General features: G+C 42.4%; 1 protein-coding gene across 3 annotated transcripts in view; it reads right to left on the bottom strand.

Moving 5' to 3' along the window:
• evla (Enah/Vasp-like a) overlaps positions 1 to 17,559 on the bottom strand; it is a 39,709-nt gene that overhangs the window by 18,625 nt on the left and 3,525 nt on the right. For 2 of the 3 annotated variants that reach the window (XM_069661265.1, XM_069661267.1), the window contains exon 1: positions 15,996 to 16,229. The exons of the other annotated variant lie outside the window; for it this stretch is intronic. In XM_069661265.1, coding sequence (XP_069517366.1) covers positions 15,996 to 16,018 — 23 coding nt within the window. In that variant the 5' untranslated portion in view covers positions 16,019 to 16,229. Of the gene's footprint in view, positions 1 to 15,995; positions 16,230 to 17,559 lie in introns of those variants that run through there. 3 annotated transcript variants of the gene reach the window in all.

Genomic DNA, 17,559 nt, shown 5'->3' with positions numbered 1-17,559 from the left:
CTGACGGTTTCAGTTCTCTTAAAGCAGTCAAAAATAAAGTGTCAACTTGTCTGCTGCTGCTTTACATACAGCTCATACAGCTGCTGAATCAACACAAGGTGGGATGTAGTGCAAAAAAAGACGAGAAAGAGGATCTGAGATTATTTATCTTCGTCTCTTTGGTTTCAGCAAAAATAAGAGACTCCTCACCACTTCTGACAGGGCGCTAAATGCTTCTGAGTGACTCTCTTTTGGTCACATGACACGAGGGAGACAAGGCACAATAGGGCACATGATAGCTGCCTAACATCACAGCTGCTTTCAGCCAGAAAACAAGGGTGACCGAGTGGAGAGACGACGGAGATGAGAGGCAAAGGGGACAGAGTGACGACGTGTTTGTGAAGCGGGGAAAGCAGGCGATACGGCATAATCTGAGAAAGGTCAGATATCGCTGAAAATCACAATCAGTGACATTAAAATAACGCGATGAATCAGAGGAAGAGCGTGCAGAACAGGAAGAACTGAAGGCCAAATGAACAGAATGAGTAAAGGTCTCTTTAAAAAAATATTGATTACAAAGACAAAACCTTTTTGATTCAACAGAATTTTAGTGATGAAGCTTAAAAGACAAAGAAAAGTGTTGCTCATTCGCACTTTATTGAATGCCAGGAGAAGTAGAGAGAGAAACACATCCTTGTTCAGTAAAGGATATGTAACACAGTAAACGACCTTTTTCACAGCACAAATGGGATTTCTGCACTCAATGCAGGAAAAGCAGGAGGTGTAAAAACATTAACAATGGCTCTGTTTCACCAGGAGTCCAAGTACGAGTGAATATGCACAGTACTAGAGCCCTGAGACTAAATCACTTTAAGAAATGCAGCCATTGTTCATGTTCCTAATTCTGCTTGTAATAATTTTCCTGCTTTCCCTAAACGTACGCCATGAAAAGTTTTATCACTGATATTTTTTGGGGGGGTTTGGAGGCATCGGAACATCAACACTTGATTCAGGACGCAGCCTACGAAGGATGCGTCGTTCGTAGCCCACGTAGAGCGCTAAGGCCGAACTGAAATTAGACGGTCTACAGAGAATTTCCTGTTTGCGTCAGCAGCTGTTACCCTTGCGTCACCAAAAGCCGCTCCTGTCGCCTAGCAACAGGTAGCTAGCTGGCTAATTTGCTAACATAACTAAAATAATAGTTAAAGTTACATGATGTGAAAGATCATTTGTTTCAAGGCCCCTTACTTCTTTTTTTAACATTTGTATCGCTAGCTAATCGATTGAATTGAAACCAAAAACTTAACATTTAAAGGAGTATTCCTCGGCCGCTTAAGAGTCCGCCATCTCGTTTTGAATTGGCGCAAAATAAATCTCGGGATATGTTGGGCCACAGCCTTCGACGCGTCGCTAAAATACATCCTTCGAAGGATACAGCGACACAACTTGCCAAACGTCTGTCTATTCTGTTAGAAGCCTTATAAAGTTGGAACTAGCTAGTCTGCCTCCCACCCTAACACTAAAAGAGAGATTAATTTGCATTCAAAAATGCCAACCTGTTTGGAACAAGATGCTAACACACATTGAGACAGAGTAGCCTGTCAAATGTTAGCAAAGAGTAGCTTATTTCCACGTCAATTAAGACCCATTCGCACGGGACTGGTATTAACTGGGGACCTGTTGTAATCTGTAATAATTGCGGAGGTCGTCTGTGATCTTGCCATGTCCGTAATTTGTAAAGTAAAAACTCCAGCGCACATTACCTACCAAATTTTGGCAAACACAGAGCTCATCATAATAATATTAGTCCCGTGAAAATCGGAATCTCCGTAATTTGGGGTAGAATATTTTTTTTTGTAATATTGTTTTTGTTATCTCCGCCCCTTTTTCCTGACTCTTTCCCGCTTGAGAATTATTGAGGCTGCGTCGGAAATTATAAAGGAAAGTTTTGACGCAATTTTGGGTGTGAAATCAGGAGACTCATCTCGCTACACAGGCGGGCGACCAATTCGCAAGAGCAAAATGTGCATGGCAACATGCGGTAAGGATCTTTTGTCTATCTTTCAACAGGCTTAAAGCTTTAAGCACATGTTACGCGGAGCCTTGACATTTTCAATCATATCCGGGGGTTAGGGTTAGTCCCGTGCGAAGAGGGCTTTAGACACATTAATATTATCAGTCATCCTGAGTCTTATATCTGGTCTTCTCCCAATTGCCAAGTCTCTCTTTGTGCTCTGTTTTGGTCTCCATTAAGTCGTAATGCAGACCCCTAAATTCACCAGCTAACTAGACGCTAACGTTAGGTGGTTGGTCCGCAGAGCTGAGGGGAACGGCAGAGTCAGGTCGTATCTAACAGGGTGTTTCATCACTGCAATCGACCTCCTTTACATAAGTAGTCATGTGAACCATTATTAAGACAAAAATATTGATCATGATGCTCTCAGCAGGCTCCTCCAATCCTCTGAAGGCTTGAGCCTGCTGGTATTTTCCCTCTTGTGTATACTATAGACTACATCTTTAAAAATGCATAAGCACTTCCCCACTGGCAGCTCATGAATAAAAAAAGAAACACTGCACGTTTCTTACACTACTTTGACAGGCTAATGAGAGGAGCACAAAGATTCTCAAGGTCAAGTTTATCTTTTTCTTATTAGCGACAATATATTTGGATTGGTACAAGTATATATAAAAAAAAGAGGGTCTAATTTTCTTCTTAAAGAGCTACAAACGCTCGACTGATATTGCCAACATCTCCAGTCGAAGCACATCACCTTGTTTTCCCTGGACTAAGCACATTTCCTCGAGGATGCTGAATAATATTGCGACGCAGCCTGAGAGGGGTGAGAAGAAAGAAGACGAGGAGCACAGAGAGGGAGAGAAGGAGATGAATCAACATCGGAGAGAAAAACAAGGGCAGAGAGGATATGAAGGCTTCTGCCACACTGAGCACTTCCTCATGTCAAATAAGCCTCATAGGCGAGCGGTGAAAAGGAGGCCACATTCCCAGGCTTTTAAATTAAGCAAAGCACTTCCCTGCACACATGGTTAGACATATGTGCCCCCCTCCCATCCCCCTCTCCCTCGCTCACCCTACAAATCCTATACATACACACTCTGAGTGTGTTTGCAGTCCATTAGCAGAAAGCTGAGTGCTGGAAGAGGTGATTCCTGAACCTGATCCTGCGCAACAAATAACTGTACACAAGACCTGTTTTGCTGTGAGATCTACTCATGATTACATGTCTGGATGTATTTAAGCTGGGAAAGTGTTTCCTTGGCATACTGGGAGAGTGGGTTGGGCGTTTGGGTGTATGTGGCGTTCTCTCTGGGTAACACCCGAGGGCAGAGCTTCTGTTATCATGGCAATTAGCTTTTGTTGCCGGGGTAATTGTTTCATCGTGCTGGTTCACAGTGGAAGCCACCGGAACAGACCCGAACACATGATGAGTCATTCAATACAGGCCCCCGCGCGGCCGGCTCGCGACAGCAGCTCAGATTTGTTCGCCTTTTGTTTCTGTGATGAGAACTAAATGTTAAAAACACAAACAAAGGTTACCGAGAGAAATGTGCTGTCAGCAAAGGTCCACACGTGTTAAACCACTCATACAAGAGGAGAGGCAAAGCTAGACATGAGAGTGCTCAGAGTTCAGTCTCAAGGAAACGAGGCAGTTAAGCTAGCTTAGCTCAATTACAGGTTGTTTATGTTGTCGTGTAGCAGCTCCACTCAAGCATGGTTAAAAAGATTCTCAGAGTTGGACAGCTGGTTTGATTAAACTGCACATTTCTGTATTGCTTTTATAAGCAATCTTACGGCTTCATTTGACAGCAGAGAGATGGTGGAAAACGAGACACAACAGAGGTCGCTGACTGGACTCCAACTGGGGATGTTCAAGGCGCAACTTAAACCTGAAAGCCACTGAGACGCTTCGCCAGCTCTGTGATAATACATAACCAAATGTTAAAACCACAAGCTGTTTGCACCTGCAGACAAAAACAGAACTGGTTACTATTGTAGGAGTTCATATTGGTTAAAATAACTACATACAGTAGTAAACACAGAGTGTTGCAAAAGCCACAGCTGCTTCTTTATCCAATAGACACTCAGCTAAACTAGGCTAATCTAACGGTTCAATTTATAAGCTGCATGCAAAACAAATCATGCTTTCATGAGCCCTTTTGGCACTGGATCAAAGAGAAAGCATCCTCTCTTGAACCTTGCCTTAAAGGAGCAATTCGCCCCTGGAAAAAGCCACTGTCAGTCAAAGCTGGTGTTCTCTGTAATAGAAGCAATAATAAAGACGACACATTTTACGTAGTCTGGCAGAGATTTTCCAGGGCCCATTGGAGAAGCAGATAGCATCCTCCAAAGGCACAGAGCGAAATTGCATTTCTTTCCTACCATAATGGCGTTAGCTCCCCATAGTAGCATGCAAGGACTGAGGTTGAAAATCAGTGAACTGGCCCTTTAAAGAGTATACCTTTAAAAGCATTACCTACATGTAAATATTGTTAAATAAAAGGGGAATCAAGAAGTCGAGGCAGTTCGCTGGTCATGGCAACATACCATGCGTTCGGACCACAGACTGTATAAAAAGATGGACGACATGACAGCTCCCTAAAAGTGAAGCCAAAACATTTCGAGCGCCCCCTGCTGACTGGCTGAAGAATAGGTCATAACGCCCGCCTCCTCCATGTGAACAGAAGTTTATTTTTAATTAGTTATTTGATGCTGTCAAAATGATGATTGACAGCTCTGTTGACAAATACGGCTCCTGCAGCCGATCAGTTCCTGATCAGCAGAGTGGAGGACGAACGGCGAGAGGAAACCTAACAAAAACAATCACTACAGTCAGTGAAGTTTCCATACCTGTGAACATTAACCTCAGACCAACACAAGTAAATTGTGTGTTTTGGTTAGCGGAAGTGGCTATGAGCGCCACCCGCCGATCTCTACGCAGTCTCTGGCTCCATATGACGTTACCATCATAAGATGGCAGCGCCTATCACAGGGGCTATTTTGGCATCACTTTCGTACAATGGGAGCAGATGGAGACGCGTCGTCCGTCTATATATACAGTCATTGGTTCGGACATAAGGCCTTCTTCATCATCTTCTCTTTGCCCCGGTCTTTCATGTCTCTGTCTGTACTAAACTAGCTAAAAAGGGCAAAAGTGAGGCCTTAAATAATGAAGGAGACCCAGACACAGCCAGAAAATCTTAATTACTCAGTTCAGATATATCAATCAGACAGAGCCCCGATTATTTGCTATATCTTAGAGGCGCAGCAGTCAATCTGCACAGCTGGTGAGAACTTCATTCACCCAATTAATCATTTCATTTCATGCTAATTAACTCGCTTAAAAAAAAAATTCCTAACCTCCCGCACAATGAAAGCTGGCTGAGAACAATGACAGGCTTCCTGTGCAGCAGGAGTGATAATTACACAGTTTTATGCGTCCCTGGTTGCTGCTGTAGCTAATAGAGACATACAGCCAGCGTCAGGGAGGGCTTACAACTCAATCCAAGGTTGGGTTGATAAACAAAGGCATGCGCAGGTAGACAGTGTTTACATCTCAGTAGAGCAATGTGCTGCCATATCTGCAATCCAGCTGCCTGAAGAAAGACTCCAAACCATCTCTACACCAACCTGAAACAGATCAAACTGTATAATAAGCATGTTCTACGTTAACCATCTTGTTTGTGTTTATCCTGGATATAAGGAGGGATGTAAACACGCCTAATGCTTAGCAGACTGCTTTGAAATGTAAAGCACAAACAGAAGATCAAGTGGTACTTCAACTCATCTGAGACTGAGGCAGTGCACTCTATGATGTCCTGCAACGCTCTCGCAAACAGGAATAGAAATACATAATTATACGCCCACACACAGTATAATGTGGTACTCATAGTGTACCTACACCCAAAATAACAGTCACTGATATTTTAAGTGAAGGGCCAGCTTAGGGCAACAGAAACAGACACTCATGTCTTTTTATACACCTCATTGACATAATGCCTTCACTAGCCCCTTACCTGAATCAACACAACTTTAAACCTAATCTTAACCCTTAACGGTGACCTAATTCTAATCTCAACCTCAAAACCAAGTTGTAACCATCAAGTTGTCCTTTATAATAGTGAGAATAGATAAGACGTCCCCATAATGCAGAAACGTCCTCAAGAACGTCAAACGTTTTAGATGTTAGTCCCCACAAAGATAGAAATACAAGAACACACAGACACACACATATTGGTTTCTGTGTATGTATTCAGTTAGTTGTCTGTTATTATTAAACTCACCATGAGGTTTGTAGCCTCAAGGGATCACTGGGAATTTTGGGGCACGGCAAAGCTAGCGCCTGTGTGTAGTTAAAGTGGGGGTGTATTCATCTATTGGATGGCTGTGTGTGTGTGTGTGTGTGTGTGTGTGTGTGTGTGTGTGTGTGCGTGTGTTTGTTTTGGGTTGGTTCTGGGGTCCATCCGACAGAGGGAAGAGGTCTGCTTGACTTGTTGGATTAAGAGACCGAGCCTGCCAGGCAGATCATTACCTCACTGCAGTCTTAAATCTAAATTAACCAGGACTTAACTCGTGTCCACGACCTCTAATCTGCTCTGTGGGGAAAGTACTGTTCACAGGCACAAGACGGGAGGAGGAAGGAGGCCTGCAGGAACTAAAAACAGCACAAGCCAACTGCATTGTTGAGAAACAGTGTGAAGCCTGGTTATTTGTAAGTGAGCAAACTCAGCACAGTTAGCTTGTTTTAAAGGAAACTGATAAATGCAGTTTTTCGGGACTGCAGTCGTACTTCTGCACTGGATGTAACACAACAAAATTCATATTATTTTATCAAACTACATCCAGATTACAATATCTCTAGCATTTTGCCATGCAAGTCAAATCTAATTCTCAGCATTAATTAAATAAGTTTGTAGTTTGTTTTTATTGTTGGCAGAATCATTTGGTCTGTCCAACACTTTCTCTCTAAAACGACTCCACCCGATTGCCATGAACGTTTGTACAGACATTCAAGTTTCAACCAAAGACCAACTGTAATATCAGCCTCAACTATAGTCCCTTTTGAAAATGCACTGCAATCCCAGGAAATGTCTTCATACAACTTCATTCTGCCGGCTCCCGAGTACAAAGTCAGTGTAATGTCGATTGAGCCGATTTGTGAACAGAGCAGGTAATTGTCTGGAGCATTAACACCGAGCAAGTGCCTGTGCTGATGACGATGTTGAGGAAGTTGCACAGAGTGTTGCTGCTTTGCTTGCCTGTATTTTGCGTTCAACTCTGCCGTTAATATTGCAGATACTTCACCATACATCTAGTATTGATATCAATGCAAAAAAAGTCATCAGTGCACATCCTGCACGCTCTATTTATCCCTCGCTTTAACCAAAGGAAGGATTGTCAGTCATACGTAAAATCTCTTGTACTGTGCTACAAGTATAGAAAGGCAACTCCTGACATTTTTATAAACTTAATTCTCCCGACATTGTCTGAAGTTTAAAAGAGGAAATAGTTTTTTGTCACTGTGAGCATGTTGCTATCAGGTTAGCATGCTAATGTTAGGATTTAGTTAAAAGTATCGTGGCAGTGCAGCGTCACACTTGTTAATAATTGGTAAGGTACTTTTTTGCTAATTGCTGAGAGGTAGATGAAAAATTAGCTGAGCTAACCAGCTGTTAGCTTTGGCTACATATTTCCCATACAGACATTGGAGCGCTATCTTCTCCTCTAATTGTCTTTGTGAAAGTATATAAGAATATTTCCCCAAATGGCAAAACATCCTTTTAGCAAGTTTTAATGTCTATTTGTATTTTTGTAAAGTTCTTGAATTAAAAAAAATGCAATAACTAAAACTTAGGTACGTAATTTTCTTATATATAAAGCCAGATTCATATTACAATACATATTGATTCTACTGAAGCATAACTATGTATCAGCCTTTCTTTGTGGGGTATTAGTGCCACAAAGTAATTATGCTTTAGACTACAATAATAAGGATTCAAAGACTCTAATGCTCAGCTTCAACAGCATAACATTTCTCCATCTCCCTAAGTAATGCATCACAATAAGACTGCCATACACTGGCACAGTGGTTCAGATTCTCATAATCTACACAATGTCACCAAAGCTTTAACATCCCTGATCCATTATGCTGTCCAGATTGTGATATCTGTACTACACGTAGTGTGTTTATCTAACCCCTGCTCCAGTGATCCACAAAGTACAGAGCGATAGTGCAGAAAAAGCTACAATTAAGCCCCAAATGGGTGAAAGAGAGCGAGAGAGGGGGAGAGCACTGCCTTCTAAATGGCATTAATGCAAACCACATTAATGTGCTTATGTTCTTAGCTAAATGTCCCAGTTGTTTTGTGCAAAAAGCTCAATCTCATGATATAACAGTCCGCATTGCTGCTACCGTCATTCACACACGACACAGAAGCAGAAAATGCATGACCTATATTCTGCATATTCCCTCGCTGTGTGAGGCATTTGTATTACAATACGTTGAAATACATGTAATCGGATGTGCTGGCATTAAAACACAATGACAGGAATGTGAAATTTTGACATTTGATTTCATTCGAGAAGGAAAAATAAGAATATGTCGACCAAATCCATGTTAATATTAATAATTTAGTGTAATATTTTATGATGTGTTCCTCATTTACGTTTGTCATTCTGTATCCTGTATCACACAAAATGCAGTTTTTTCTAATACATTTTCTTAAAGGAGGTTTCTGGACAAAATAAAAGAATAACATGGATGTTTTATTTAAGGTTTAGGTTATGAAACAGACTGAAATTAATTCTGATGACTCTTTATGACCTACAAAAGCAAACCAGACCATCAGCCACAACATTGATTATTTCTATATAGTTATTTTTAATGCCTGAAACCGCTGGTGGGGGGTAGGTGTCAGATGAAGCGATTAACTGCACGCTGCCTTTGTTTACATTTTCCAGGGTAGAAATTTAAAGTGAGCGATACATATGACTTTTAAAGAAAGCAGGCTGAGTTTTCTTTTGTTAAAAACCACCACTTAAGCATGTACAGGACAAAATCAGCATAGAGATCAGAGGTACAGCTTTGTCCACAGGGGGCGCCAAAATCAAAAGTTTTAAACCAAAAACCTAAATCACACTAATACAAAAAATCCACTATTGCTGACAATGATTACATATTAAATAAAATATGTATAATGTATTATTTATGTGTTAAAAATTATTTAATCCAATGCCAAAAAAATGCATCAAAACAAAATATTATAATCTAAAAGGCAGATTTCCTTCCTGTTTGTCTGCTTGTTCTTAAACAGCTTTTCTGTCCTTTTTCTTCTTTGAGGGTATTTTATTTTTGCAGTTTTTCTTAATCTACATAAAGGAGTCTGAGTATATACTGCAAAGACTTCACAGCCCTTTGTATAAAATAACATTTTGCCTCCTACATTTGCTCCTACTTCCAGGTTTCCACAGCCAGCCACGTCCTCATGTCCGACAAAGCGAGTGGTCATAGGTCAGCTTTAAGCATCAGCTGATCACACTGTACAAATAAAACCTCATTGTCCTATATTTTTAAATCAACACCCCCTCTTCCCGTCCTCCTCTCCCTCATGAAAACAAGACAAGCCAACAGAGCTGTTTGATCTTGCAGTTCTCATTTGGGACATGAGCAGCAGCAGCAGCAGCGGATAAACCTCCCTCCGCTGTCTCCATCTCCTCTCCATCCTTCTCTCTCATAGCAGAAAACAGAGAGATAGAGAGAGAAAGAGAGAAGGGCACTGGCCCGAAAGGCTGCAACCTTAGCCAGAAGCCACGCCGTCTTCAATGCTAATGTGAATTAAACATGTATGGAGCCTGTACAGAGCTATTCAGAGATGCTCTATGTGAGGCAGACGAGTGTTTAGAATAAAGAAGATGCTCGGTGTAGCGCTCGCACACAGAGCTGCATCGCTCTGGCAGCATCTCTGGCTTTGACTCAAAAGATGCGGCCAGGCGGGAGGAAAGGAAAAAAAAAAAGAGGATGATCAAAACAAATCAGAGTGACAACATGTGACACTTTACTCTCATTAAACGCAAGACACTTACAAAAAGCTGTTTTGTTTGCAGTGTGTGCCAAATTAAGTTATCCGCGCTGCACAGAAACTAATCTAAAATAACCTTAATTCTGGGTCTAAACGACGGTTTGGTGAGGCCAGATTAAGATCACAGATTAGTATTTTAGCTCTGATTAAAATACAACAGGGGAAGACTTAGCCGTCTGTGCAGGGGGGACATCACAAGACTTTCTTTGCAGACAGTCATCGGTAAAACAATTAAGCATAAAGTGCAGGAATTCTGATGTGCAACTTGCTTTCACCGTACTTCCTGCATTTGACATTTAACTTCCATCGCTCATCATTGAGAGTGGAAGTTTAAACGATCACACACACTCACACACTGAAGTGTCGGTACAAACCTGGCAGCGATGTGGCTGTAAAACAACCCTGAGTCACTGACGCTCTGGGGGAGGCAGTAACGAAGCACTTGGAGCCGATGTACATCCATTTTGGGTAAATAGGAAAACAAAAGCAGCAGCGGAGGTCTATGACACACACTCCCTGTTGTGATGCTCTGCTACCTCACAACAACACTCATTGAAATCAGTTTAATCCTCCTGCTGAAAGCCCGACGCATGAATTACAAACAAAAGCCCAAAGCTGCACAAATAACCCAAAAAACACATCCAGTTAAAAACGGCAAAAAATCAAATGAAGTCCGTCTGCTTTGAATTCTTGCGCTGCTGCCTCCAGTATCCATACGGCAACAAAGAGATAACTGACGGACAGACTGGCAGGGATGAAGTCATTGACCAGCCTGTTGTCTGACCGCATAACAGATGAGCATGTGTGTGTGTGTGTGATGAACCTCTGTGCTATTGTCATACTGTTAACCCAAGGGAGATTACCTCATATCCGTCTCAAACAGCTTCTACCCCTCATCCACACACAGTAATATTTAGAGAGTGGGTGGGGGTGTTGTAGGGGATGCACAGTTAACCCCGCCCCCCGTTGACTCCAGCCTGCTGTTACCACCCAGTATTAAGCAGAGCCTGTATTAACATTGAGCGGTCCATACTGTGGTCAGCTCCTATCGATTGGGATGCCCTCTGCCTCAGAGGACACATCATGTAACTGGTGATTATACACCAACGTGTACAACACACATTAACTGCTGGGCCCGTGCGTGCTGGAGGTCCATTAACATCAAGTGAGTTAATGAGTTACGCTAACGCTCAATCAAAGTTTGCATCACAGGAGGGTCATTGTAGTCTAGATTAATTAAACCTATGTTAGCTTGTGGGTTAGCTCTATTTGCAGAAGCCGAATCTGTAGGCGCAGGAGGGAATTTTGTTTTGTTGTCCGAGTAGTGTTGAAAAATCACGTATCAGAGGGTTTGGTTGCATGCATGTGAAACAGTCAGCGTGGAGAGCAAAATGGGCTCCTAAAGTTGCTAGTCGGACCTTAAAAAATGCAGAGCACAGGAAGTCCTACTCGTTAACCGCTGGCTAACAGGAAGCTCCAGAAAGTTAGCCGTCGCTCCCAGACGGTATATCATCATCAGGTGATAGCCCTTTGGTTCTGAGATTGAGTTGTTGGTAATATTTTGGTAGTGGTGTATGCAGCAGCAGCAGTCTAGTCAAAAGAAATTACAGTTCAGAAACGTTTGAGTTAGCTTAGCTTAGCATAGTGTCTCTGTTACATAGTGTACCCAGAGAGCATTAAAGAGCTTATAAATAGCCAGGCTAGCGATGTAGCGCTTCGATTGGTCAGTCCATCACTCTGGTCCAGAGTAAAACATCTCAACGACTATTGCATGGAAGAAATAAAACCATTCAATTCTGTACAGGCACTTGTTGTTACCAGACTTTGGTTGTATCCTGACTTTTCCTCTAGTGCCAACATGAGGCTTTGAGTGAATCTATTGGATGGACTTCCAGGAGATTTGTTCAGACAGCCAGGTCCTCCTCAGGAAGAATCATCAGGTCAAGCAGTATTAAGTAGTAATGACCAATCACGTTTGAGCAGGCGTTGGATGCATGCAGGAAAAACAGTCTATATGGAGATCAAAACAGGCGGAGGGCAGTGGCTGAATCTCAGAGCCTGTTGGCTATTAATGATTTAGCTTCTTATTAGCTTCAACATTGGTATACAGCTATCAGATTATCTATAGAAAATGTCCCTCAAGCCAAGTCCATTTTCAAGCCTCGCATTACTAGTCGGACTGTGTATGATTATCAGCACACAGAAAAGACGTTATTGATTTTTGTTATCCAATATCCAGATATCAGCAGGCTAACCTGGAAGCCCTAGAAGGTACATGTAGGCTAAATCGTCATCAAAAGTTAGCCTATGAGTGCTAATTCTAAGTATGTCAAGAGTGATAACATGCTTAATTAAGGTCCTGACCATGGTAAGAACTAAACCTGCAAAACATCCATATATTAGCATAGTTAGCTTAGCATGCTGACATTAGCATTTAGCTCAAAGCACTGTTCAGCTGAGTAGGCTACAGTCTAACAGAGCCGCTAATGTGGTGAAAGATTTTTAATCTTGTTTGTGTAAAATGTTCCCAAACCTTGCTTACAATTCTTTTAATCTTCCTTTAAAAAATGTGTGTATATCTTAAACAAAATCAGAAACACACGCAACCACACACACTCCCAGAAGTGATCCAGTGTGAGGTTGACAGAATATTACAGTCTGACCTTTGACCTCTCTGGTTCGCAGGCCTCCACACTAATCGCTGACCTCATACGTCGCAGTGACAGCAAACAACACAAACAACAGAGTCACACCACCATGGGGCCTAACAGCTCACTCCGCAGCACAACACAATGTTGTGATTGGTTAAACTGAGGTCACAGTTCACACTGATTGGCTGGACAGGAACGTTCATCAACACTGATTTGTTTTGGGGGGCTCACAGTAACGCCAGCGCCAGGCTGAATCACTGTTAGCTCCTGTGCGGCTCTGAGTGCTGAGCTGGACTGCAGGACATTTCAGTAACGAGCTCGATGTGTGACAGACGAGGCTCGGTGGCGCCCTGAGGAGGGACGCTGCCCCTCACTAACATGTAGAAGACGATGACAGTCATTGTTTAAGTGCTGCAGGGCAAGTGTTCACCATGAAACGTGATGGTGATATGTGGACGTGAATCCACGTAGTTTCTTAAACTGACTTTAATGTCATCTTCTACTCAGTTTCAGGGAAAACTCCACACCATAACAGAGGCACTCACGTCCTGATGGAAGCCATTGAAACTAAACAGGACTAAACCAATGACTGTATATATAGTTTAACAACGCGTCTCCATCTGCTCTCACTGTATGAAATTAAAGCCACAATAGCCCCCGTGACAGGCGTCATTTGGAGCCAGAGTTACGCAGTAGAGATCGGCGGGTGGAGCCACCATAGCCTGTTAACCACACACACACTTAACTGACCGAAAAAACCCCCGGCAAGGATCCCGCATGTCGGCGTATTTAACAGCAGAACAGCTTCTTGTGTTGTGAAGCAGACGTTCACAGAAACTTCAATGACTGTAGTGATTGTTACGTCTCCTCTCGCTGTTCCTCCTCTACTCTGCTCAGGAACAGATAGGCTGCAGGAGCCGTATTGGTCAACAGAGCTGTCAATCATCCTTTTGACAGCATCATATAAGTAATTCAAAACAAACTTGTCAGAAAAATGAACACTTGGACATAAATCAGCATGATAAGAACTAACTATAATGACAGAAACCATGTTTGAGAAACATTTATTTGGCGTGTATTTTGATTTTATAGTTTGACTCATGTCCCATCTGTTAACATGGAGGAGGCAGGCTTTATGACCTATACTGCAGCCAGCCAGCAGGGGGCGACCACAGTATATGAACTAAACACTTCAACTGTGTCATATCTTTCCTGGTAAAGGCCACTGACTGAGTTGTTCATATATGACTTTCTATCATAGGAGAAGCTCGTTCCAGATTTTGTGATTTCATAATCCCGGCTACTAAATATTGATAATGTGACATATGTCGAGGGTGTCTGTTGTGTTCCTTGCTAGTACTGCAGAGCTCATGTCCTCCATTAAGTCTTGTTGACAAGTGTCTGAGATCACAAACTGACTGAGAAGTAACTAAAAAACCCTTTACATTATTATGAAGTTAAATTATGAGACTCTAAGGAAAGAAATATTGTAAATGAAGTGAGCAATTGACTGACGGTGTGCAGGATTTTTTGGGGTCTTTCAAAATTGCGTGTCTGAAATATGTAATGTAGAACCAGACGGGCTGCAAAAAAACTCCTTTGTGACGATGTAGAGGCTTTTTCTACTCTACGCTAAACAGTCAAAGCAGTAAAAAACAGTGTATTAAATAAGACTGAAGTATTCTTTAATGAAAGGGTCATTAGGAATCATTGTCTCAACATAGGACATCATTTGGTGGCAACATCACCGCAGCGAGCAGCCTCCCAGAATGAAATCAGCATATCGACCCCCCTGATGACATCACTTATTAATTACAAACTGCTATAGATGCCAGTTGGCCCTCAGGCTAATTGTCAGAGACACATACAGTACAATATGGATAACAACCCCCTCTTCTACAGCACCCCTCCCCCACCTCGCCTTCTCCTCCGCCTCTCTCCACCTTCCTCAGCTCTCTAGTCCGCGTCCCGTCACTAATCCTGATCCTTAAAGGGAAACGCAGCTTCCATTTGGAGGACAATACTTATCGGGATACACAGCGGAGAGATACAGAACGACAGAGCGGTTATAAACCCGTCAAAATATGATACAATTCTGTTATTTCTCAGTCACTGAAGTAATATAAAATAATAATGCAGACTTGTGGTGGGGGGTTTGTACCCAGTGTCATAATCTGGATATATTTTGAGTGTTTCTGATGTTCGTTCTGGATTTGTCAGCTGAAGTGTCTGGAGGAAGAAAAGGCGTTTAGCTGTCAGATAACTGTCAGAAAACTGACGGATAAATGGGAAGAATTGATGTCAGGATGATTCACATGAGGAGTTGAGCAAAGTTAGTTTTCAGGTCATGATTTTATAAAGATTTTGACCCATTTTGACAAAAAAACTATGAAAATAATGCAGAAAATACTATTTAAATTTACATTTTTGACACATAAAATAATCAGAGCGAACATGCCAGTGTGTTTATTACATTATAAATAATGAGCGTACAGAGGGAGAGAGGCCGAGAGTCTCCCCTCTGATGTACTTTACAGTAGATTACTAGAGTGCATGCGGTCAAGCGTAAATCTCCAAAGTTATCTCATCTGTCGCTCGGCTCCACATCTGTATTTGAGCTCCAACAAATCGCCGCATCCCGCTGTAATCTGCAGAGGCCATATTATCACAGAGGCCCCTCTTTTCGCGTTTCATCTGGCTTTTGATAGTCCCACTCATTCAGCCATTCAGAGATTAGCGCTCTCTATCCCTTTCTTCCTGCCTTCCTTTCTCACACATGCAACCAGTCAGATGGGATCCGTCCTGTGAAAACGACAGAGAGCAGCAGCTGAGCTGACAGACAGACAGAGAGGAACTCATTCCTTCTCTCAGGAAAAAAAAGAAAGACCGGACCAATGAAAGATATGCTGAAGGGGAACCAATCAGGCCTCTCTGCTAACAGCTGGCTCCAGAGAAAACACAGACAGACGAGTGGAAAGAAGGAGACACACGGGAGAAAGTCAGCAACCACGAGAGGAGATTTTTTCCTCTCCCACTTTTCCTGGATTCCTCTCCAAGTCAAGCCAGTGAGCTTTTTTTTTTCAGTTGCATACAAATCCTGTTAGAAGAAGCAAACAGATTCTGCGGTCTGAAAGCTGAGCCAGGCTTTAAACAGAAACACCAGAGAAAGGAGAAGCAACATCATGACCGCACGCTCCAAAGCCAATTTACTAACACTGCTCCAAAAGCAAAGAAAACCTAAAATAGAGGAAGAAGGTGAGGTGGTCTTACCCGAAATCATCCAGGGAATACATGTCGCAGAAGAAGACAGTCCAGTCCTCAAGCGAAGGATGAAAGGAGGTATAAAAGGGGAGATTATGGAGGAGAGGGGGAAGTGTCAGCCTGAGAGGAGCGAGCGCTACACATGCTGTCCTTTAGCCTTCTTTACATCCTCTGAAAAGGTTCAGAAAATCCAACACGCCAACAGAGCAGACATAAGACTGAGACACAGAGAGAGTGGGAGGAAAGGAGTGAGCGAGGGAGATGAGGAGTGTTGTAACAGTAAGGGAATGCAAGAGAGAGAGAGAGAGAGAGAGAGGGACATGTGATCAGAGCAGACCAGTCATCTCTCTCCGCTCTGAGGATTGGAGTGCCGTCTTTCAACCTCCAAGGAATCATTTCCACTGGATGGAAATTACATGTTAGCCCATATAGGAAACAGGAGGGCTTTTACAACCCGCCTTTTAGCGTGAAATTTTCTGAGTGACGCTTTAAATAGATTCTACAGTAGCCGAATTTTAAGCCTAATCACCAATTAACTACAGGCCGGGAAAACACACGGCGAGTTTGTTCCTTCAGCTCGGCTTTTATATAAGGACACGACATTTAACGCAGTGCAGGAAAACATCATTAGCTTGATACATTTTTTTGCGCATTTGCGGCTTCTGTTGCAGATTTTTCCTCATCTTGCGGCCCATCTGGCAGAGGAAACACGAGGCTAATAAGCTTCTTCGCCGAGCCGAGGTGTGGGAAACAAACAAAGAGAAACCTCGTCTACGAACAGATTAGGAAGGGATATGCACCCATAATGAGTGGATTGTACCTACAATGTTAAAACGGGTTTAAACTGAAGGACTCTGTAGGATCAGAAGCCTGAGACAGAGTAAGAAAAGATGCCTCGCTTTGCTGTAAATGCTCTCACAGTATGTGGCGGGGTCATCTGACATGCCCCGTCTGACCTCCATCGGGCCATAAGGACACATGATACAGATTCCTCATCAAAGCTCCGCAGCACAAAGCTGGTGTATGTATGGGATATGCTGGAAAATGACGGGATTACAGTGTGGAGAGTGAATGAGTAATGGTTTGTGGTAAGATGTTTATGAGAGGAAAGAGGTGGGATCACATGCTTTACTGTGTTTACTGTGCAAATGACCAAGCAGCCTTTACTAGTGATCATCACTGCTTACATATGACTGTAGGTTATAACCAAAACATTTACATACATCACTTTTTTCTGGTCTGAAGAGCTCAGACTATACAGTGATTCACATGCGAAAAAAGACCCAAAAAAAGACAGATTTTTGATTTTGCACCCGTCAGATCTTATTTATACACACCAAACCAGAGTTAATGTGCAACCATTGATCTAGATAAATATGCAAACATGGACTCTGTATGACCTCTATGAAAAGGTGCTCATATTTACATGACTATAACTTACGATGCAACATGCTTCACAGATCAGTTACTGCTGACACCTAAAGAAGGAGCACTAAAGTTAGTCACTAAATCAGTGATGAAACAATGCGACAGAAAGAGATCTCTCTGATTTATTGAATTCTAATTTTCACAT

The sequence above is a fragment of the Semicossyphus pulcher genome, unplaced genomic scaffold (genome assembly GCF_022749685.1).
Source record: "Semicossyphus pulcher isolate SPU_LCO1_2020_fin unplaced genomic scaffold, fSemPul1.0.p SCAF_14, whole genome shotgun sequence".
Lineage (NCBI taxonomy): Eukaryota > Metazoa > Chordata > Actinopteri > Labriformes > Labridae > Semicossyphus > Semicossyphus pulcher.
The sequence above is the reverse complement of the archived record's forward strand: the minus strand, read 5'-3'. Positions and strand labels throughout refer to the sequence as shown.